The sequence below is a fragment of the Oncorhynchus mykiss genome, chromosome 13 (assembly GCF_013265735.2).
Source record: "Oncorhynchus mykiss isolate Arlee chromosome 13, USDA_OmykA_1.1, whole genome shotgun sequence".
NCBI lineage: Eukaryota > Metazoa > Chordata > Actinopteri > Salmoniformes > Salmonidae > Oncorhynchus > Oncorhynchus mykiss.
This window is the reverse complement of record NC_048577.1, coordinates 34,653,897-34,678,770: the sequence shown is the minus strand read 5'-3', so window position 1 is coordinate 34,678,770 and position 24,874 is coordinate 34,653,897. Positions and strand designations below refer to the sequence as shown.

Genomic DNA, 24,874 nt, shown 5'->3' with positions numbered 1-24,874 from the left:
GAATGAGAAAACGGACCGTTTAAATTTTTTTTTTTTTTATTTAAATTGTGGGACAAAAACAGGAAAACGGTCAAATGGCTTGATTTTTGTTATCTCGTTTTTGTATGTAAACCCCTACAAAAATGACATTTTGATTTTCACATGTGGGTGGGATTAAATGTGGAATGCCTGTCATTGGCCAAATGCACAGCCAACACTTCCCAAGCAAATTAAAAATATATATTTTTAAACATTGAACAAAAATATAAATGCAACATGTAAAGTGTTGGTCCCATGTTTCATTAGCTGAAATAAAACATCCCAGACATTTTCTCTCAAATGTTTTGCACAAATTTGTTTACATCCCTGTTAATGAGCATTACTCCTTTGTCAAGATAATCCATCCACCTGACAGGTGTGGCATATCAAGAAGTTGATTAAACAGCATAATCATTAGACAGGTGCACCTTGTGCTGGGGACAATAAAATGCAGCTTTAAAATGTGCAGTATTGTCACACAATACCATAACACAAATGTCTCAAGTTTCAAGGGAGCACGCAATTGGCATGCTGACTGCAGGAATGTCCACCAGAGCTGTTGCCAGAGAATTTAATATTAATTTATCTATCATAATCCGCCTCCAACGTTGTTTTAGAGAATTTGGCAGTATGTCCAACCAGCCTCACAACCACAGACCACATGTAACCACCCCAACCCAGGACCTCCACATCCGGCTTCTTCACCTGTGGGATTGTCTGAGACCAGGACAGCTGATGTGGGTTTGCACAAACTGTCAGAAACTGTCTTAGGGAAGCTCATCTACGTGCTTGTCATCCTTACCAGGGTCTTGACCTTACTGCAGTTCAGCGTCGTAACTGACTTCAGTGGGCAAATGCCACTGGCACACTGGAGAAGTGTGCTCTTCATGAATGAATCCCGGTTTCAACTACTGGGCAGATGGCAGACAGTGCTATGGCATTGTGTGGGCGAGTGATTTGCTGATGTAAACGTTGTGAACAGAGTTCCCCATGGTGGCAGTGGGGTTATGGCAGCGTTTCCCCACCTCGATCCTTGTGACTCCAAGGGGTGCAAGTTTTGGTTTTTGCTACACAGCTGGACACTCTGACAGAGTAGCGTTGATCAGAGCGTTCTGACCTCACAGCTGCAGTCTAGCACTCAAGCTAACTGGCTAAAGTTGGCTAACTTGCTAGCTACTTCCAGACACAAATGAGAGAACACTTCACTCTGACCATTTTACTCACCGTAGCAGAGCTAGTTAGGCTGTTTTCATGTTTTCTAGCATGACGGTGCATTGTGATACTGGTCATTTAAAGGTATTAAAGGTCTGACTCCGTTACCTGGACCACTGAGTCTGACTCCGTTACCTGGACCACTGAGTCTGACTCCGTTACCTGGACCACTGAGTCTGACTCCGTTACCTGGACCACTGAGTCTGACTCCGTTACCTGGACCACTGAGTCTGACGCCGTTACCTGGACCACTGAGTCTGACTCCGTTACCTGGACCACTGAGTCTGACTCCGTTACCTGGACCACTGAGTCTGACTCCGTTACCTGGACCACTGAGTCTGCCTCCGCTATCTGGACCACTGAGTCTGACTCCGTTACCTGGACCACTGAGTCTGCCTCCGCTACCTGGACCACTGAGTCTGCCTCCGCTACCTGGACCACTGAGTCTGACTCCGTTACCTGGACCACTGAGTCTGCCTCCGCTATCTGGACCACTGAGTCTGCCTCCGCTACCTGGACCACTGAGTCTGACTCCGTTACCTGGACCACTGAGTCTGCCTCCGCTATCTGGACCACTGAGTCTGCCTCCGCTATCTGGATCACTGAGTTTGCCTCCGCTATCTGGACCACTGAGTCTGCCTCCGCTATCTGGATCACTGAGTCTGCCTCCGCTATCTGGACCAATGAGTCTTCCTGTACTTCTACCATAAACCATCCATTCTCCACTTCCTGCACTAGTTATCATGTGTCCACTTCCTGCACTAGTTATCGTATGTCCACTTCCTGCACTAGTTATCGTATGTCCATTTCCTGCACTAGTTATCATGTGTCCACTTCCTGCACTAGTTATCGTATGTCCACTTCCTGCACTAGTTATCGTATGTCCACTTCCTGCACTAGTTATCATGTGTCCACTTCCTGCACTAGTTATCATATGTCCACTTCCTGCACCAGTTATCATGTGTCCACTTCCTGCACTAGTTATCATATGTCCACTTCCTGCACTAGTTATCGTATGTCCACTTACTGCACTAGTTATCAGTGGTCCAACATGTTGTACAGAGCTGGTGTTAGCGCTAGCTCCATGTTGTGCAGAGCTGGTGTTAGCGCTAGCTCCATGTTGTGCAGAACTGGTGTTAGCGCTAGCTCCATGTTGTGCAGAGCTGGTGTTAGCGCTAGCTCCATGTTGTGCAGAGCTGGTGCTAGCGCTAGCTCCATGTTGTGCAGAGCTGGTGTTAGCGCTAGCTCCATGTTGTGCAGAGCTGGTGTTAGCGCTAGCTCCATGTTGTGCAGAGCTGGTGTTGGCGCAACTCTCTGAATATTCAACTTGGTGCCCACTTTCTAAACTCTTTTACAGTGCTAACCTGATTAGTAGTTTGTGTACACTGTACTCTTCTCTTTTATCAAAGGCGTTGTACAGAGATACTTTCTGCACACGGGTAACCTGTGCCCCCAATGGCTGCACCTACCACTTGTCCTCCATTTTCCAAACTGCTTGAGGTCTCACTAATACTTGGCACACTTGCTCTTGGTACGCTAATGGAGGAACTCTGAATTGGCATGAAGATGTGATGTGACACTAGCCATGGCGTTGGCGCTTGATTTCCTGCTGAAGACAAACGTATCAGTCAGAATTTAGCTTCTGTCAAATCACCTGTTTCTCCCTTTTCTTGGGTAATCACTGGTGACAACCATTTTCTTGGCCTTACCTGGCTCCCCCTCCATCCAGCAGCCTCCTGTACTCAGCAATCACCCGCTCCAGCCTGATATTGATGTCCAGTAGCATCTGGTACTGGGACCGCCTGCTGCTCTGTGGCTGTACATAGCTGCAGCAGCTCCTCCTCCTCCAGGCTGTCCAAGTGCTGCTGAAGCCGATTGAGGTGAACACTGTATCGCTCGTTCACTTCCATCTCGTCGCTCTCCATTGACAGATTCTGTAAGTGAGTGAGTAAAGTGAAAGAGCAGCCCTTTTAAACCTGTAAATCTGTGATTCTGTTTCAGTGCAACAACAAAGACTGCAAACTTCATTGTGTAAAACATAATATGCGTATGTGGTTTATTACCTGGGTCTCCAGTAGCTGCAACTCCAGAGTTAGGTTCTGGACAATTCTCATTAGGTCATCTATCTCTGTCTACCTGACCTCGGACCCATTGGAACAGATGGTCACTTGGGTCTTCATGCTGTCCACCTGAGGGGTCAAAACAAACATGGAGAATATATGATCATATATTTTGTATCTCTAACATCTTCAGGACAGGAGTGTTTGTGTTGACAGTGGCCCACCTTGCTCTGAAACCAGCTCTCAGCCTCTGTTTTGTTCTTCAGGACCATCGCCGCACACTGCTCCCTTAGGCGACTCAGTTTATCATTCAGGTCCACTGAGTGAGCACAGTCCATCCAACCCAGACATCTGGGCCATCACTTCCTGCACTTCCTATACAGACACAGGAATTACAAACGTGGACCTATAGATTAACTCATGCTGAACACTCTGCAGGTGCCTCAGTGTGTTTATGTGAATTTCATTCTTGTCCATACACGTGTGACCATTCAAAGATTACATGAGCAAGAAAAATAATGCAATTGACTTGTAACCAAAATTCATGCCCTTGTTTGCGCAATACTTCATGGTGGACTTTCAGGACACAGTGGATCCACACACATACACATTTACTATAAACAAACTAACTTGTAATTATAGTCATAGACTTCCAGTTGAGCATTGACGACCTGCAGCCTGAGTTGGGCATGGATTGTGTACCAGTCAGAAATCTATGGGAGTAACACAGATAGGCAGAAGATAATACATTTCATTAACATGTTTACTATCAATCTTTGTCATCGCAAGTCAGTGATGCAGTTAAACTGTTCCAATGAGGAAGACGCCTGGGAATCTGTGCTGCGCAGAGTACACTCGTCCTCTTTTAGCACTAGACACAGCCTCATTCAATTCAAGGTGGTTCACCGTATCCACTGGTCGGGGGCCAAACTTGGAAGAATATTCTCTGATTTTGATCCTACCTGTGTCAGATGTAAGGTGGAACCAGCCACACTGTTGCATATGTTTTGGGGCTGTCATAAACTGTCAGGTTTCTGGGAATTAATATTTAAATGTTTCTCTGATATATATGACACTGTTATAGATCCGTCTCCCCTTACAGCCCTTTTTGGAGTACTGCCCATGGGTACCCCCCTATCAAGAATCCAGTCGGACACTGTTGCTTATACAACTCTTTTAGCTAGACGGCTAATACTACAGAACTGGAAGATGGCAGCTCCCCCATCTTATAAATATTGGGTGAGGGATGTGTTGTGCTCTCTGAAACTAGAAAAAATGTAATTAAATTCACGTGGGAACCCCAAACTGTTTGATGAGGCTTGGGCTCCATTCCGGTCTTACTTTAAACAGTCCATCCTCTGATGGCACTCCAATTAATACTAAAATAAGTCTGTGACTTAAGGGTTGGAGGAGCTTCTCTCTGTGTTTTTGCTGGGGGGGGGTATTAAGGTCCATGTGCTTATTGATTGTGGTCCGCAGATGCCTTGTTCATCTTGCCCAGGCAGAGACTGAAGTGTTAGCTTGTTTTTCCCAGTTATTTTTACATTTTGTTCACACCTACATGAATAATAATTGTATTTTTTTTATTTTAAAGCATTGTAAACTTGTTTTTTGTCCAGTGGATGGTCGGTCTGTGGCCATGACTCTCTGTGAGTGGTTGCATTTCTCCACCCTTATCCCTTGACTGCTTACAGGAACAATGGTGAGGTGTTTGCTCTGTCAGTGTACTATAGATTGCCCTTTAACCTCTGTAGCCTTCTGCCTGGTGTGTTTAACTTGTCTAAAGTATGGTATCTTTAAAGCTATTTTTTTTATTTGTATTTTTATTTGTATTTTTTTTCTTGTTGAGTATATTATTTAAATTGCTTTGTCTTGTCTGTGTGTGTGTAAGTTCAAAACTTAATAAACAGTTAAAAAAAATTAAAAAAAACTGTTCCAATGAAATTAGTAATCTGACATTTTAATTTAAGAGCACATGCACTCAAGTCAAAACCTGACATAAAAGGACTATGCCAAGTCCTTTGTCTTTTTAAATGTTTTACCACATGAGATGTTGGCTTTATCCCACAACTCTGTTACACCTTCCTTCCCACTGGTTGAATCAGCGTCATTTAAATGAAATAAAACATGATGCTCTTTTTTCTTTATTAGGACACTGACCCAAAGTCACCCCAAAAATATTTCTGCCAAAAACGTAGACGCATTGCTTAAAGCTTTATTGTTGAAAGGTTATCACTGCATCTCAGTGCTTGAGGCTGAGCACAATTCCAGGCTGTATCACAACCGGCCGTGATTGGGAGTTCCAGAGGCTGAGCACAATTGGCCCAGCGTCGTCACTTTTCTGCAATAATGCTGAGAGAAAATGTTGCTGTTTTAGAGCTCGGGGATTCTCGAAAGAAGGGACGATCTAAAATATTTGTCTTAATAATATAAATATAATAATGAATTACATATTTTGATAGACCAAAGTATTAAGTATCAAGCCATGTAAATGAACAACCAATATTTTTTGTGATAAATTGCAACTAACTGGATTTATGTCAACTCCATCAGACACCATAAAAGTCCTTTCATTTTTACAATGGTCTGTTTAAAGGCCTTGACTATTTAATTCTAATATTAGATTATTCAAATATGTAAAACTAATCTCCACATTTACAGTGCCTTGCGAAAGTATTCGGCCCCCTTGAACTTTGCGACCTTTTGCCACATTTCAGGCTTCAAACATAAATATATAAAACTGTATTTTTTTGTGAAGAATCAACAACAAGTGGGACACAATCATGAAGTGGAACGACATTTATTGGATATTTCAAACTTTTTTAACAAATCAAAAACTGAAAAATTGGGCGTGCAAAATTATTCAGCCCCTTTACTTTCAGTGCAGCAAACTCTCTCCAGAAGTTCAGTGAGGATCTCTGAATGATCCAATGTTGACCTAAATGACTAATGATGATAAATACAATCCACCTGTGTGTAATCAAGTCTCCGTATAAATGCACCTGCACTGTGATAGTCTCAGAGGTCCGTTAAAAGCGCAGAGAGCATCATGAAGAACAAGGAACACACCAGGCAGGTCCGAGATACTGTTGTGAAGAAGTTTAAAGCCGGATTTGGATACAAAAAGATTTCCCAAGCTTTAAACATCCCAAGGAGCACTGTGCAAGCGATAATATTGAAATGGAAGGAGTATCAGACCACTGCAAATCTACCAAGACCTGGCCGTCCCTCTAAACTTTCAGCTCATACAAGGAGAAGATTGATCAGAGATGCAGCCAAGAGGCCCATGATCACTCTGGATGAACTGCAGAGATCTACAGCTGAGGTGGGAGACTCTGTCCATAGGACAACAATCAGTCGTATATTGCACAAATCTGGCCTTTATGGAAGAGTGGCAAGAAGAAAGACATTTCTTAAAGATATCCATAAAAAGTGTTGTTTAAAGTGTGCCACAAGCCACCTGGGAGACACACCAAACATGTGGAAGAAGGTGCTCTGGTCAGATGAAACCAAAATTGAACTTTTTGGCAACAATGCAAAACGTTATGTTTGGCGTAAAAGCAACACAGCTCATCACCATGAACACACCATCCCCACTGTCAAACATGGTGGTGGCAGCATCATGGTTTGGGCCTGCTTTTCTTCAGCAGGGACAGGGAAGATGGTTAAAATTGATGGGAAGATGGATGGAGCCAAATACAGGACCATTCTGGAAGAAAACCTGATGGAGTCTGCAAAAGACCTGAGACTGGGACGGAGATTTGTCTTCCAACAAGACAATGATCCAAAACATAAAGCAAAATCTACAATGGAATGGTTCAAAAATAAACATATCCAGGTGTTAGAATGGCCAAGTCAAAGTCCAGACCTGAATCCAATCGAGAATCTGTGGAAAGAACTGAAAACTGCTGTTCACAAATGCTCTCCATCCAACCTCACTGAGCTCGAGCTGTTTTGCAAGGAGGAATGGGAAAAAATTTCAGTCTCTCGATGTGCAAAACTGATAGAGACATACCCCAAGCGACTTACAGCTGTAATCGCAGCAAAAGGTGGCGCTACAAAGTATTTACTTAAGGGGGCTGATAATTTTGCACGCCCAATTTTTCAGTTTTCGATTTGTTAAAAAAGTTTGAAATATCCAATAAATGTCGTTCCACTTCATGATTGTGTCCCACTTGTTGTTGATTCTTCACAAAAAAATACAGTTTTATATCTTTATGTTTGAAGCCTGAAATGTGGCAAAAGGTCGCAAAGTTCAAAGGGGCCGAATACTTTCGCAAGGCACTGTATTTTTGTTAAGTTTTATAGCACTATTAAATGCTCCAGGGCAAATTCTGTTTGCATTTTGGCATGTTTTTCTAGATTTAGAACATAAAATAACATTTAAAAAGCGTATCATTATCCCTTAAATCTAGCACAGCAAATACTTCAATTGTTTAAGCATAAGTTGCAGTGCATTGATTACAACAACAAAAAATCGGAATATTGACAAAAGCAAGAGGGTTAGCCGTCAGTGAAGGAGTTGACAAGCCACTGATAGAGTTGACAACATTTTTTTTTTTTTTAACATTTGTAAAATATGGAAAATTAAAGTCTGGAATATGGAAAATTATGAATTTTAAAATCCCCAATAAAACATAAACTCCGTCAGATTTTTGTCTGTTTTACAGAGAGCAAAATTGCTTTTTTCTTATTCATTGAAGTGGTGTACACAGTAAAATTGTGTTTTTTCTTCAGTTGCTTTATGACTCTAAAACCTAATTAAATGTAACATATTTGAACCAAAATTCATATTGCATTTTAATCTATAATGAAGATGGAGTTGACAGTTTATGGTTGTGACCATGGTGATTCCAATGTTGTTTGTTTAAATCTATCAAAAGGAGAGAACTTTACAGACCATGAATGGTCTTGTTGCACTACATGTAATGAGGACATTAAGGGGTCCTTATGATATAACTGACCCTGCTCATTCCTGATTCATTTAGGATTTTAGAGAAATGTGAACAAAATCTCCAGACAAAACTTTTAGGAGTCTTAAGTTTTGAGAGAAATATGATTTAATATATTTTTGACGGTATCTGTGACCAACAGGTGCATATCTGTAATCCTGTGAAATCCATATATTATGGCCTAATGAATTTATTTCAATTGACTGATTTCCTTACAGTATATAAACTGTAACTCATTAAAATCTTTGAAATTGTTGCATGTTGCGTTTATATTTTTGTTCATTGTACATACCATTATTTTTCAGTTAATATATATTTTTGCCAATTTCAAACACTTTTTTTGGAGGGCATTTCCAGGCAAAGAGCTGACATGAAAATCAATAATATTGGAAGTATTTTGAAAATTCCCAAAACCAATCTTTTCCCTTTTAAAATTCCCTAAAATGCATTTCTTTAAACTATATATATATATATATATATATATATATATATATATAAAAAAAAGTGTTTCCTTGCTGGACAAGGATTGTCCCAATTTTTTTATATTTTTTAAATATTTTGAGGGGAGTTGGGGGCCCCTAAAACTCATTGTTGATCCAAGATCGCATAGCAGTTCAGACGTCTTTGTCCTCGTCTTGTCGTGTCCTGTATATATATATATTTACAACTTTTTTTCACATACATTTTATTTTTATTTTCCATCAACTCATCTTCTAAACACTCTCCTGCAACCAGCCTCACCAATTTATATTTATAAAAAAGTATTATTTACCTCAGATCTGCAATCCTTCAGGAAGCTAGCCAGAAACTCCAGGAGGCTGGCCAGAAACTAGCCAGGAGCTAGCCCAGAAGCTAATCAGAAGCTAACCACGGTTTGTGGTCATCGGCTGTCCTTTAGCTCGAAAATCTATCGAAAATCTATCGCCAGTTTTGTACGGCGCGGCTCGGAACGGAACATACCGGACCAATTTTTCTCTCCATGTCCCTGGATTTCAACTGCTCTCTGGACATTCATACCCGGATCTCACAGCTAGCTAGCTGCTATCCGTGTGATAGTCGGCTTTCGTCGATTCCGGAGCAAACATCGATTGTTCCGGTGCTAGCCAGCTCCGTCAATCACGCCTGAGTTCCATCATTCACTCCTGGGCTGCAGTCACCTATCCGGACCCGTTTCACTGCCTACGCGGAGCCCCACCGGGCCTTCACAACCGGACTGCCGACGTTATCTACCTGAAGGAGATCCGGCTGGCTCCTCTGTCGCGACGTTACCGGAACGCCCATCTGCGGCCCGCTAACCGTTAGCTGTCTTTCCGGCTGCTATCTGAATAGACAATCGGACAATTTATTTATTTGAATTATTATGTTTTCTTCTCGGGCCTCTATAACTATATCTATTGTTCTTATTTTTGTTGTTGTTGTGTGATTTGGATTAATCCCCTCTACCACACGGAACCCCACTAATCTACTGACCGAACGCAAGAGGTGGCTAACAACAGACTCCATCCTATGCTAGCTTGCTACCGGTTGGCTTGGCTAGCTGTGACCCTAAACCAACCTCTCCACTCACTGGACCCTTTTGATCACTCGACTAAGCATGCCTCTCCTTAATGTCAATATGTCTTGTCCATTGCTGTTCTGGTTAGTGTTTATTGGCTTATTTCACTGTAGAGCCTCTAGTCCTGCTCACTATACCTTATCCAACCTATTAGTTCCACCACCCACACATGCAATGACATCTCCTGGTTTCAATGATGTTTCTAGAGACAATATCTCTCTCTTCATCACTCAATACCTAGGTTTACCTCCACTGTATTCACATCCTACCTTACCTTTGTCTGTACATTATACCTTGATGCTATTTTATCGCCCCCAGAAACCTCCTTTTACTCTCTGTTCCAGACGTTCTAGACGACCAATTCTTATTGCTTTTAGTCACACCCTTATTCTACTCCTCCTATGTTCCTCTGGCGATGTAGAGGTGAATCCAGGCCCTGCAGTGCCTAGCTCCACTCCTATTCCCCAGGCGCTCTCTTTTGACGACTTCTGTAACCGTAATAGCCTTGGTTTCATGCATGTTAACATTAGAAGCCTCCTCCCTAAGTTTGTTCTATTCACTGCTTTAGCACACTCTGCCAACCCGGATGTTCTAGCTGTGTCTGAATCCTGGCTTAGGAAGACCACCAAAAATTCAGACATTTTAATTCCAAACTACAACATTTTCAGACAAGATAGAACTGCCAAAGGGGGCGGTGTTGCAATCTACTGCAAAGATAGCCTGCAGAGTTCTGTCCTACTATCCAGGTCTGTACCCAAACAATTTGAACTTCTACTTTTAAAAATCCACCTTTCTAAAAACAAGTCTCTCACCGTTGCCGCTTGCTATAGACCACCCTCTGCCCCCAGCTGTGCTCTGGACACCATATGTGAACTGATTGCCCCCCATCTATCTTCAGAGCTCGTGCTGCTAGGCGACCTAAACTGGAACATGCTTAACACCCCAGCCATCCTACAATCTAAACTTGATGCCCTCAATCTCACACAAATTATCAATGAACCTACCAGGTACCTCCCCAAAGCCTTAAACACGGGCACCCTCATAGATATCATCCTAACCAACTTCCCCTCTAAATACACCTCTGCTGTCTTCAACCAAGATCTCAGCGATCACTGCCTCATTGCCTGCATCCGTAATGGGTCAGCGGTCAAACGACCTCCTCTCATCACTGTAAAACGCTCCCTGAAACACTTCAGCGAGCAGGCCTTTCTAATCGACCTGGCCGGGGTATCCTGGAAGGATATTGACCTCATCCCGTCAGTAGAGGATGCCTGGATATTTTTTAAAAATGCCTTCCTAACCATCTTAAATAAACATGCCCCATTCAAGAAATTTAGAACCAGGAACAGATATAGCCCTTGGTTCTCCCCAGACCTGACTGCCCTTAATCAACACAAAAACGTCCTATGGCGTTCTGCATTAGCATCGAACAGCCCCCGTGATATGCAGCTGTTCAGGGAAGCTAGAAACCATTATACACAGGCAGTTAGAAAAGCCAAGGCTAGCTTTTTCAAGCAGAAATTTGCTTCTTGCAACACTAACTCAAAAAAGTTCTGGGACACTGTAAAGTCCATGGAGAATAAGAACACCTCCTCCCAGCTGCCCACTGCACTGAAGATAGGAAACACTGTCACCACTGATAAATCCACCATAATTGAAAATTTCAATAAGCATTTTTCTACTGCTGGCCATGCTTTCCACCTGGCTACTCCTACCCCTGTCAACAGCACTGCACCCCCAACAGCAACTCGCCCAAGCCTTCCCCATTTCTCCTTCTCCCAAATCCATTCAGCTGATGTTCTGAAAGAGCTGCAAAATCTGGACCCCTACAAATCAGCCGGGCTAGACAATCTGGACCCTTTCTTTCTAAAATTATCTGCCGAAATTGTTGCCACCCCTATTACTAGCCTGTTCAACCTCTCTTTCGTGTCGTCTGAGATTCCCAAAGATTGGAAAGCAGCTGCGGTCATCCCCCTCTTCAAAGGGGGGGACACTCTTGACCCAAACTGCTACAGACCTATATCTATCCTACCATGCCTTTCTAAGGTCTTCGAAAGCCAAGTCAACAAACAGATTACCGACCATTTTGAATCTCACCATACCTTCTCTGCTATGCAATCTGGTTTCAGAGCTGGTCATGGGTGCACCTCAGCCACGCTCAAGGTCCTAAACGATATCTTAACCGCCATCGATAAGAAACATTACTGTGCAGCCGTATTCATTGATCTGGCCAAGGCTTTCGACTCTGTCAATCACCACATCCTCATCGGCAGACTCAACAGCCTTGGTTTCTCAAATGATTGCCTCGCCTGGTTCACCAACTACTTCTCTGATAGAGTTCAGTGTGTCAAATCTGAGGGTCTGTTGTCCGGACCTCTGGCAGTCTCTATGGGGGTGCCACAGGGTTCAATTCTTGGACCGACTCTCTTCTCTGTATACATCAATGAGGTCGCTCTTGCTGCTGGTGAGTCTCTGATCCACCTCTACGCAGACGACACCATTCTGTATACTTCCGGCCCTTCTTTGGACACTGTGTTAACAACCCTCCAGGCAAGCTTCAATGCCATACAACTCTCCTTCCGTGGCCTCCAACTGCTCTTAAATACAAGTAAAACTAAATGCATGCTCTTCAACCGATCACTACCTGCACCTACCCGCCTGTCCAACATCACTACTCTGGACGGCTCTGACTTAGAATACGTGGACAACTACAAATACTTAGGTGTCTGGTTAGACTGTAAACTCTCCTTCCAGACCCATATCAAACATCTCCAATCCAAAGTTAAATCTAGAATTGGCTTCCTATTTCGCAACAAAGCATCCTTCACTCATGCTGCCAAACATACCCTTGTAAAACTGACCATCCTACCAATCCTCGACTTTGGCGATGTAATTTACAAAATAGCCTCCAATACCCTACTCAACAAACTGGATGCAGTCTATCACAGTGCAATCCGTTTTGTCACCAAAGCCCCATATACTACCCACCATTGCGACCTGTACGCTCTCGTTGGCTGGCCCTCGCTTCATACTCGTCGCCAAACCCACTGGCTCCATGTCATCTACAAGACCCTGCTAGGTAAAGTCCCCCCTTATCTCAGCTCGCTGGTCACCATAGCATCTCCCACCTGTAGCACACGCTCCAGCAGGTATATCTCTCTAGTCACCCCCAAAACCAATTCTTTCTTTGGCCGTCTCTCTTTCCAGTTCTCTGCTGCCAATGACTGGAACGAACTACAAAAATCTCTGAAACTGGAAACACTTATCTCCCTCACTAGCTTTAAGCACCAACTCTCAGAGCAGCTCACAGATTACTGCACCTGTACATAGCCCACATATAATTTAGCCCTATCAACTACCTCTTTCCCAACTGTATTTAATTTATTTATTTATTTTGCTCCTTTGCACCCCATTATTTTTATTTCTACTTTGCACATTCTTCCATTGCAAAACTACCATTCCAGTGTTTTACTTGCTATATTGTATTTACCTTGCCACCAAGGCCTTTTTTTGCCTTTACCTCCCTTCTCACCTCATTTGCTCACATTGTATATAGACTTGTTTATACTTTATTATTGACTGTATGTTTGTTTTACTCCATGTGTAACTCTGTGTTGTTGTATCTGTCGAACTGCTTTGCTTTATCTTGGCCAGGTCGCAATTGTAAATGAGAACTTGTTCTCAACTTGCCTACCTGGTTAAATAAAGGTAAAATAAAATAAAATAAATAAAGTGGGCACCCGGGTTGTGTGTGTGCTAACCCAGTGCCTGTAATGTCTGACAAAAAAACAATTCTAACTATCAACAGCACATAATCTTTAAGTTCAAAAGATCCCTTTCTGCTTTTCTCCCATGAGTAATTTACACTGCCACAGAAAGATTAATGACTTGTTTATTCCGTGGGAAAATGTTCTCAGACCAGCTTGACATTATTTATATGTGAAGATATGAAAAGTGACAATGACGATAAGCCACTGGCTCGGTGGATGATATTCTATCTCTACACCAGTTTTTCCCCAAAATGGTGCGTCAGGACTTGGGACCAATTAATGTGTTGAGGACAGTTCCTAATAGGTCACGGGCCCCAACCAAAGAGTGAGGGGGGGGGGGGTCACAAGACAGAAACAACCGTGGCTAATTGCAAGACCATTGAGTGCCAATGGGTGTGTTGTTTACAGCAAGAAAACCGGCCATTAAATTTTTTCTCCTTTAGTTGCACTACAGCAATACTATGTTGGTGACAAGGATGTACAATAGCAGTAATCTCTTAATGATCATTTTGTGTCACTGTCAAAAGATGACCTTTAAAGAGCAACTGCCCTTAAAAAACAACTTCTCATTAAGAAAAGAACCCATGTGGCATCGACATGAGTCAGAAATATTAATCCTACTGTCAAAATTGACCACAAAGTGTAAACAGGATAATTTTGGTAATAAAGTCAGTCTCATCCAAAATGGAGATTGTGAGATTTGTGGTTGTGACTGCATCCCGATGGAAATGAAGGTTGGGTTTGTTTTAATCCTGCCCACGTGCCCACAGCTGGCAGCACACAAGTAATCATCAATTTGGAATGCAGCTGCACGCAACCCAATAGTATTGCCCATTATACATTTGGGTCAACTTTGGATATCCCTATCGGACTAGCTAGGGACCATCGGTAAATTATACAATGTACATGGGAGAATATGTTAAAATTCCAATAGCTCCAAATTTCAAGACTTAAAACCCTCTAACCGCACACCAGCCAGTTGAAGATAATTGGCTAAATAATTTGTTTAACTCTGCGAACACACGCACAAGAGACACCCACATCAAACCACACCCCGAAACTAACTCATGTTTGAATTCAGTCATGGCTACTAGCATTTCTTAATTAACCAAATCTAAAACGTGGCCAAATGAGGTAAGCAGAAAGACCTGTTGTTTGAAAAGTTCAAAATAACATTGAGAGGAATTATGCCTGCATGGGGCTGGTCTAGCGGCCAATTAATGTCACCGGCAGGACATAAACATTACTGTGTGAGCGTGGGAACAAAACCTGCAAGACCATTGAGTGCCAATGGGTGTGCTGTTTACAGCAAGAAAACCTGGTCTGTCTCTCTCTCTCTTACAAGTCTGATTACTGTTTATGGCTGGGAAATAGAGTATTATTATTATTACAGTTAGCAGCATCTGAATGCTTTTAAATTCACCCATTATGTTCAATTTCATAAAGAACGTAGGCAAGTCAAGTCAGATAGTTACAGTATGTTTACCAATGAATTCTGCTACTGGAAAATTGATATCAGAGGAAAGTAAATACCTAACACTCCTAAAGTAATCTGGCAATCTTTAACGTTTGAACACACATATAAAGTTTCTGATTCAATTATATGTAAATCTACTCTGTTGAGAGACAAGTTGATGCACAGGATCAGAGTTAAATGTTTAACCAGCTCTGACAGAAAGGGTAATCTAAGGCTTTTCACACCAAATGTCACATATCCCACTATATTCCAAAACACTGTCATAAGGTTAAGTTGAGTTGTGACATGCTGGGTTGTGGTCTTTACTGTTCTGACGAGGTGCTACATTGAGGACAATTCAAAAGGCGTGGCTTGTAAAGTTTACTCTGGGTCATACCAGAGCCATAACATCAATGAATTTACACTAGGGTTTGGCCTGGCTGGAATATCAATCCTACTCACAGGACTATGTGAACTATACAAAAAGGTCCATGAGTTCATCCCAGCTGATGACAACACTGTCTCATAACTCTGTACCAGGGGGTGATAAGTAATTGGTATTGGTCAGATGAGACAAGTTTACCCATGATGCACCTCCAGAGAATGGAGAAGTAAAGGTTGGGTTCCCTGATCAGGTATTGCATGCATCAACCACTGGTTGCGTGCCTCGTTATCGACCGTGTCTGGCAACAGATATGCTAATATGCTGTAACATATTATGTGGTTAGCTAATACGTAAAATACCTATCCTGGCCTTGTGACCTGGCATGCGTCAGCAATGTCTGAGCAGCGGCTAAAATTGTTGGGTGTGCACATTTTACACAGCCCGGGAACACCGAAACAATTGAATGCTATACAGCCGGGATCGGTGGATGTCCTAACTAAATAAAACGACGGAAAGGAGAAATGATCAGAGGGATAAAAAAAGGCAGCACCAGGACATTGTTCCATTACCCTCTGATGCAAATGGCTGTTGACATTTTTTGTTAATTTTGTTAATCAATTATTAGAAGTTCATTTGTATCGACCACATGCATTTCATTGTTGTTTTTCTGACTCTTTTTTTTTGAGTGGGGCATTGAACATTTAATTGCAAATCGAGTGCTAACTCCTACCACCCGGGCAACAGCTGGGGGACCAGGTCATGCAAAACTAGTAGGAGGTGGCCCGGGGCATCGTATCTGCTTTAGTTTTCGTGATGATCGGTCTCTGGCAATGGAGGAGCTGGTTTTTAAATATTGTGTATGTTTATTTATTGTAAACAAATGACAATTTGTTGCCAATGTCAATTTTAGCAAATGTTTTCAACATACTTTTATGTTCGCTAGCTTGACGGGCAAATGCTGCCGAGTACTGAACAGTAAAACAATAGAAAATGGTGTACTATCAAGCAGGGGTGTCCTGCTGCTGGAGCGAAGAGGAGCGGCGCTCCCTCACTTTTTTCCAATTTGACAATACACAGGACATCTTTTACAGTCTAAATGTAAAACTATTTCTGGAAAATGAATTCTGATACATTTATAAATAAATAATATTTAATTACCACAAAAAAATCCATGAAAAACAATAGAATGACAAACCAAAAAATACATATAGTAGTCCAGAATTATGTAAATTGTGTTTTCAGCCACACCTGTTGCTGACAGGTACAGTGTGGCAAAAAAGTATTTAGTCAGCCACCAATTGTGCAAGTTCTCCCACTTAAAAAATGAGAGGCCTGTAATTTTCATCATAGGTACACTTCAACTATGACGGACAAAATGAGGAAAAAAAATCCAGAATTTATTTGCAAATTATGGTGGAAAATAAGTATTTGGTCAATAATAAAAGTTTATCTCAATACTTTGTTATATACCCTTTGTTGGCAATGACAGAGGTCAAATGTTTTCTGTAAGTCTTCACAGGGTTTTCACACACTTGCTGGTATTTTGGCCCATTCCTCCATGCAGATCTTCTCTAGAGCAGTGATGTTTTGGGGCTGTTGCTGGGCAACACAGACTTTCAACTCCCTCCAAAGATTTTCTATGGGGTTGAGATCTGGAGACTGGCTAGGCCACTCCAAGACCTTGAAATGCTTCTTACAAAGCCACTTCTTCGTTGCCCGGGCGGTGTGTTTGGGATCATTGTCATGCTGAAAGACCCAGCCACGTTTCATCTTCAATGCCCTTGCTGATGGAAGGAGGTTTTCACTCAAAATCTCACAATACATAGCCCCATCCATTCTTTCCTTTACACGGATCAGTCGTCCTGGTCCCTTTCCAGAAAAACAGCCCCAAAGCATGATGTTTCCACCCCCATGCTTCACAATAGGTATGGTGTTCTTTGGATGCAACTCAGCATTCTTTGTCCTCCAAACACGACGAGTTGAGTTTTTACCAAAAAGTAATATTTTGGTTTCATCTGACCATATGACATTCTCCAAATCTTCTTCTGGATCATCCAAATGCTCTCTAGCAAACTTCAGACGGGCCTGGACATGTACTGGCTTAAGCAGGGGGACACGTCTGGCACTGCAGGATTTGAGTCCCTGGCAGCGTAGTGTGTTACTGATGGTAGGCTTTGTTACTTTGGTCACAGCTCTCTGCAGGTCATTCACAGGTCCCCCTGTGTGGTTCTGGGATTTTTGCTCACCGTGATCATTTTGACCCCACAGGGTGAGATCTTGCGTGGAGCCCCAGATCAAGGGAGATTATCAGTGGTCTTGTATGTCTTCCATTTCCTAATAATTGCTCCCACAGTTGATTTCTTCAAACCAAGCTACTTACTTATTGCAGATTCAGTCTTCCCAGCCTGGTGCAGGTCTACAATTTTGTTTCTGGTGTCCTTTGACAGCCCTTTGGTCTTGGCCATAGTGGAGTTTGGAGTGTGACTGTTTGAGGTTGTGGACAGGTGTCTTTTATACTGATAACAAGTTCAAACAGGTACCATTTAATACAGGTAACGAGTGGAGGACAGAGGAGCCTCTTAAAGAAGAAGTTACAGGTCTGTGAGAGCCAGAAATCTTGCTTGTTTGTAGGTGACCAAATACTTATTTTCCACCATAATTTGAAAATAAATTCATTAAAAATCCTACAATGTGATTTTCTGGATTTTTTCCCCCTAATTTTGTCTGTCATAGTTGAAGTGTACCCATGATGGAAATTACAGGCCTCTCTCATCTTTTTAAGTGGTAGAACTTGCACAATTGGTGGCTGACTAAATACTTTTTTGCCCCACTGTATATGAGAGAGAGCACACACCATCCAATCTCCATAGACGAATGTTGGCGGTAGAATGGTCCGTACTGAAGAGCTCAGTGACTTTCAACGTGGCACTGTCATAGGATGCCACCTTTCCAGCAAGTCAGTTTGTCAAATTTCTGCCTTGCTAGAGCTGCCCCGGTCAACTGTAAGTGCTGTTATTGTGAAGTGGAAACGTCTAGGAGCAACAACGGCTCAGCCGCGAAGCGGTAGGCCACACAAGCTCAGAGAAGAGGACCGCAAAGTGCTGAAGGAAGTAGCGTGTAAAGATCATCTGTCCTCGTTTGCAACACTCACTACTGAGTTCCAAACTGCCTCTGGAAGCAACGTCAGCACAATAACTGTTCGTCGGGAGCTTCATGAAATGGGTTTCCATGGCCGAGCAGCTGCACACACGCCTCAGATCACCATGCGCAATGCGAAGCGTCGGCTGGAGTGGTGTAAAGCTCACCAGCATTGGACACTGGAGCAGTGGAAAAGCGTTCTCTGGAGTGATGAATCACGCTTCACCATCCGGCAGTCTGACGGACAAATCTGGGTTTGGCGGATGCCAGGGAGAACGTTACCTGCCCGAATGCATAGTGCCAACTGTAAAGTTTGGTGGGGAAGGAATAATGGTCTGGGGCAGTTTTTCATGGTCCGGGCTTGGCCCCTTAGTTCCAGTGAAGGGTCTTAACGCTGCAGCATACAATTAAATTCTAGACGATTCTGTGCTTCCAAGTTTGTGGCAACAGTTTGGGGAAGGCCCTTTCCTGTTTCAGCATGATAATGCCCCCTTGCAGAAAACGAGGTTTGTTGAGATCGGTGTGGATGGTGGTTTGTTGAGATCGGTGTGGAAGAACTTGACTGGCCTGCACAGAGCCCTGACCTCAACCCCATCGAACACCTTTGGGATGAATTGGAAAACCGACTGCGAGCCAGGCCTAATCGACCAACATCAGTCTCTGACCTCACTAATGCTCTTGTGGCTGAATGGAAGCAAGTCCCTGCAGCAATGTTCCAACATTTAGTGGAAAGCCTTCACAGAAGAGTAGAGGCTGTTATAGCAGCAAAGGGGGGACTAACTCCATATTAAGGCCCATGAGATTGACAAGCAGGTGCCCACACACTTTTGATTATGTACACTGAACAAAAATATAAATGCTATATGCAACCTAATCTATTGATTTCATATGAATGGGCAGGGCCGCAGCAATGGGTGGGTCTGGGAGGGCATAGGTCTGCCATCTTGGGAGCCAGGTGCACGGTGCCTGAAATAAATCAATTATACCAACAAAGGGTATCATGCTCTGCTGGCAGAGTGTACTACAGCTGTCCACAAGCAGAAAGTGTACAATGTAATGGTGTGTAGCCCAAAGATGTTGCTTTTGTTGTGTTGAACTTGGCAGTAACACAGGTTATTGATTTTTTTTACTCTGTGAATGTTATTTTTGCACACATGTAGTCTTGTGCACTTGATTGATGTCTACTTTAGTGGCCACTGTAATAGAGCAAAAATAAATGCATGTTTCATTCTATTTCTACTTTTATGTTTTTTCCCCCCAAGTGCAATATTTAGATGTGTGGTCACAAGCATTCTATTATAAAGGCTGTCATAACTAACTGCAATATCAGTGTATTGTTTTTTTCTCAAGACTTGTCATTAGCAGTAAAGTCTAGGCAACCAATGTTTTTTTTTGTTGCTGTGAGTTAGGTTCATTAACCACTTTATTTTACAGACTGATCATGTTGATCATATTCTCTGTTAAAACCTGCATTTCCCCTTAGCAGTTTTTTGTTGTTGTTGCATGTTTCAGTGCAACAAAAAAAAAGTCAACATTTTTGGCCTTCACCAGTTTGCGTCCCTGAGTGATAGGTCCCCATGTAGGCCTACCTGGTTTTGAAGGCTATTGATCATCCCCAAGTGTCCACCCATGTCTTTTAGTCACCACAGGAGCTGTAGCTCAAGCTGTGCGTTGGCTGCCTCAGGTGAGTGCACCTGTGCCACAGACACCCACAAATCAACATAGAGCCTCACACATTCATACAACACACATCCTAGGTAGTGGCTAAAACGGTGAGAAGCCTAAGAGAGTAATCGCACCAGAACAACTGAGTGTACTTGAAAGCAGCGGGTGGCCGTTCTATCGCATCTGACCAGAATATCAGCCTATTCTACACCTAATTGATAGCCTGAAGAACTACCATTCACTTTCTCTCTTAACAGTGAAAAGATAAACATTTTCACATCACAAATGTAGGGTTATCTAATTTAGATTCTCCATGTAGGATACAAAGCGCCCATTAAGATATTGCATGTTCTCCCTCTCGCTGACACACAGGGAGCCTGAGAATTTTCTCACGCTCACCAGGACACCTGATGAATACCCCATTGAGATGTGGGTCCCATACCCTCCCGCACCACCGCAAACACTGTTCCAGCGTCCCCCTCTGTGGTCGTGGGAGACATGCTTAGCGCCACTGTCACGCAACAACTGCATTGATGCTGCCAACAACACTCCAACTTGGGGTCTGATGTGATCCTATAAAGATATTTTTTGAACTGTGCAAAAACATTACATTACAACATTACAAGCAAGTGTAGGCTGTGATGAAACCCTGCCTCTACTCAGATCTACAAAAAAAACATTGTGGGCATGCCTAGGATGGAATTATGTTTTCTTCTCTTTCAAATGTAAATTGGATGGTTCTGGAGGCAGGATCACAGTCAAAAAGGTCAATACGGAGACAAAATACCTTGTAATACTTTTATTCTTTCTGGATGTGGACCAATAAATCTTAATTTTTAAGTTGCCTACAGTGAAAAATACATGAACCAGTTAAGTGTAATATACATAACGCAACATACAAAGTCACCCTGTGAGTGGTAAATTGAATAAAACATTAGGCTCTTTATTATAAACTGGGTGGTTTGAGCCCTGAATGCTGATTGGCTGACAGCTGTGGTATATAAGACTGGGTATCCCATCTAAAAACATTGACCCCTAGTGGTCTGAATAAGGAACTTTGATCTCAGGCCCTTCTGAACAATTCTCTCTCTTTTATAAACAAGTCTTATAAATTGATATTCTTTCTACAGCTTGTTAGCGTACACCTAATATGTTCCCCCTGTTGGTGATGCTCATTATGCATTAAGGTTGAACCAAAAGATTACATGTAACAAATATAAATGAAATAGGAATCAATTAAGCATGTGAAATTGAACAATAATGTTTATTTTATTTTTTATTTAACCTTTATTTAACCAGGTAGGCTAGTTGAGAAATGTATGTTGATGCTAATAGTATGTACAATATTCAATTATTTTTGCATATGATAACAATAGCCTAATATTTAATATGCCATAAAGTATTGTTTTTTTAAAAGTTTCACTCAATTCATTCTAATTGACTTAATCATTATGACACACCTCTCACTATTGTCATTGGTTGCACTAATTGCAGTGTGTACATAACATGGTTCAAATATTCATGACATTACCCTGAAGAAGGCACAGTGATGCCTAAATGTTGGTGACTTACCCAATACATTACTGGGAGTTGAAATATGGAGTGTGCGACTCTATTTTTTTTTATATATATAAGACTATACAATGAGTATGACAAAACATGTATTTTTACTGCTCTAATAACGTCGGTGACCAGTTTATAATAGCAATAAGGCACCTCAGGGGTTTGTGGTATATGGCCAACATATCACACCTTTTCGGGCCTTATTGCTTAATTAGGACACTGTCCTAAAGTCACCAGAAGAATATTCCTTTCCAGAATGTTGACACATTGCTTAAAGCGGATTTGTTGTTCAAAGGTAATAATTTCCACCCAAAATGACATGTACTTTTTACATGTTATGTCTGACAAAAAACTGTTCAAGCTAAATTCTAGCTATCTACAGCATATAATCTTCAAATTTAATGAAGTTCAAAAGATCACTTTCAGCTTTTCTTCCATAATGAGAGTAATTTACATTGCCACAGAAAGATTAATGACTTGTTTATTCTGTGGAGAAATGTTATCAGGCCAGCTTGACATTATTTATAAGTGAAGATATGAAAAGTGACAATGACGATAAATGTCACTGGTGGGGTGGATGCCATCTCGTCACCACCAGTTTTTTCCAAGTGGTGGGTTGAGATAATTTCCTTTGTTTTGTTGATGGGGGTCAAAAGACACAACTTTAGGACCAACTACATGGGTGAATGGTGGCTAACTGCAAGATCATTGAGTGCCAATGGGTGTGTTGTTTACAGCAAGAATACCTTTTCTCCTTTGGTGGCACTACACCAAATCTATGTTGGTGACAATGATGTACAACAACAGTGATCTCTTAATGATCCTTTTGTGTCAGTCATAAGATGACCTTTAAAGGAGAGGTTAGCAGCAAGGCCTGCTTTCCTGTTGTTTTGAAAGGGTAAAATAACATTAAAGGCCTAGTGTAGTTAAACACATGATTTACCTGTGTTTTATATATATTTCTACACTATGAGGTTGGAATAATACTGTGAAATTGTTAACATTTGGATAATGCCCTTTTAGTGTAAGAGCTGTTTGAAAAGGCAGCCTTACATTTTGGTGGGATGGAGTTTTCACCTGCCTTGTGACCAATAAGAAAGAGTTCCAAACCTTTCTGCCAATAACAGCTAGTTTTCAGTGTTCCCTTCCCCACTCAGATCACTCCCAGACAGTCCTAGCAAAATTGTTTTCCAGTTTTCCAGAATTATTTGATATTGAGATACAAATGGCAGCATTGGACCTTTAAGAGGAGTTGTGCCTGCATGGGGCTGGTCTAGCGTGTGGCTGGTCTAGCGGCCAGGTAGGGTAGCCTAGTGGTTAGAGCGTTGGACTAGTAACCGGAAGGTTGCAAGTTCAAATCCCTGAGCTGACAAAGTACAAATCTGTCGTTCTGCCCCTGAACAGGCAGTTAACCCACTAGGCCGTCATTGAAAATAAGAATTTGTTCTTAACTGACTTGCCTAGTTAAATAAAGGTAAAATAAAATAAACATTACCCTGTGAGCGGGGGAACAAAACCTGGTCCCACTGTCTCTCCTTCATCCCATTCTTTCTCTGTTAAAAAACAGAGGACACATGTTGAGATGGCAAACAAGTCCTTAGGGCAATTAAATAGTGTAGTATTATTACAGTTATTCAGCATCTGTATGCTTTTAGATTCACCCATTACGTTCAACTTTATAAAGAATGTAGTCAAGTCCGGTGATGAATTTCATAACATATGCCTTTTCTGTGCATGTTAGTTACAGTGTGTTTACCAATCAATTATTCTACCGGCATAATGAGATCAGAGTAAAGTAATGTAAATACCTATCACTCCCAAAGTGATGTGGCAATCTTTAACGTTTGAACACACATGCGATGAAGATTCTGCTTTAATTATATGTAAATCCACTCAGCTCAGAAAGCATCAAGGTACGAAAAGAAAGGCACCTGGCAAGAGACAGACAAGTTGATGCACAGGATCAGCGTTAAATATTTATAACCCCCTCCGGCAGAAAGGTTCATCTATGACTTTTCAAATGAAATGTCACATGTCCCACTAATTTCCAAAACACAGCCAGAAGGTTAGGTTGAGTTGTGACATGTTGTGTTGTGGTTTTTATTGCTCTGACAAGGTGCTACATTGAGGACAATTCAAAACGTGTGACTTGTAGAGTCCACTTTGGGTCAGGCAGCTATACCATCAGTGAATTTACACTAGGCTTAAGCCTGGCCGCAATATCAATCCTACTCACAGGACTATGTGAACTATACAAAAGGTCCTTGAGGTCATCCCAGCTGATGACAACACTGTTGGTGTAGCGAAATTCGGCATTTGTCAGATGAGCCAGGTTTACACATGACGCACCTCCAGAGAATGGAGAGGTAAAGGTTGTGTTCCCTGATCAGACGTTGCATGCATCAACTAATGGTTGCATGCCACGTAATCGACTGTCTGGCAACAGATTGCTGTAACATATGTGGTTAGCTGATACGTAAAATACTTATCCAAGCGTTGTAAGATCTGGCATGCGTCAGCAAAGTCTGAGCAGAGGCCAAAATCTTTGGGTGTGCACGTTTTGCACAGCCGGGCGATGCCGAGGTAATTGATTGCTATACAGCTAGGAGCGGTGAATGTCGTAACTAAATAAAACAACAGACTTTTTTATCGGTCTCTGGCGAGGGAGGTTTTTAAATATTGTGTATATTTATTTCTTGTGAACAAATTTCCATTTGTTGCCCATGTCAATTCTTCATTTTTTTCAACATACTTTGATTTTCGATAGCTGGACAGGCAAACACTGCCAAGTACTAAACAGTAAACCAATAATAAATGGTGTACTATCCAGCAGGGGTGTAGTGCTGCCGTAGTGAGGAGGACGGCGTACATTTTCAATTTGAGAATACACAGAGCTGGTAAAACTATTTCGGGAAAATGAATTCTGCCAAATTCAAAATAAATTATATTTAATTTCCACGAAAATTGATAGAATGACAAACCAACGAAATATGTGTATAGAAGCATAAAGAAGAAGTATATATATTTTTTTTTTAAATCCCTGCCTTCTCTCTGGTGGCGAGAATGATGAACTATAGGTTACGTGTGTGTACTACTGAAG

The 24,874-nt window shown here is 41.9% G+C and overlaps 1 protein-coding gene across 4 annotated transcripts in view; it reads right to left on the bottom strand.

The window, feature by feature from the left end:
• Positions 1–636: 636 nt before the first annotated feature.
• Positions 637–24,874, bottom strand: part of LOC110486187 (glycine-rich cell wall structural protein 1.0-like) — a 34,385-nt gene continuing 10,147 nt past the window's right edge. For 2 of the 4 annotated variants that reach the window (XM_036940851.1, XM_036940848.1), the window contains exons 2-6: positions 3,921–4,003; positions 3,515–3,665; positions 3,294–3,419; positions 2,940–3,164; positions 637–2,836 (exon numbers count right to left, since the gene is read on the bottom strand). In XM_036940851.1, coding sequence (XP_036796746.1) covers positions 1,318–1,938 — 621 coding nt within the window. In that variant the 5' untranslated portion in view covers positions 1,939–2,836; positions 2,940–3,164; positions 3,294–3,419; positions 3,515–3,665; positions 3,921–4,003 and the 3' untranslated portion in view covers positions 637–1,317. Of the gene's footprint in view, positions 2,840–2,939; positions 3,165–3,293; positions 3,420–3,514; positions 3,666–3,920; positions 4,004–24,874 lie in introns of all 4 variants that reach the window. The other 2 variants (XM_036940847.1, XM_036940850.1) reach the window with 2 other exon arrangements.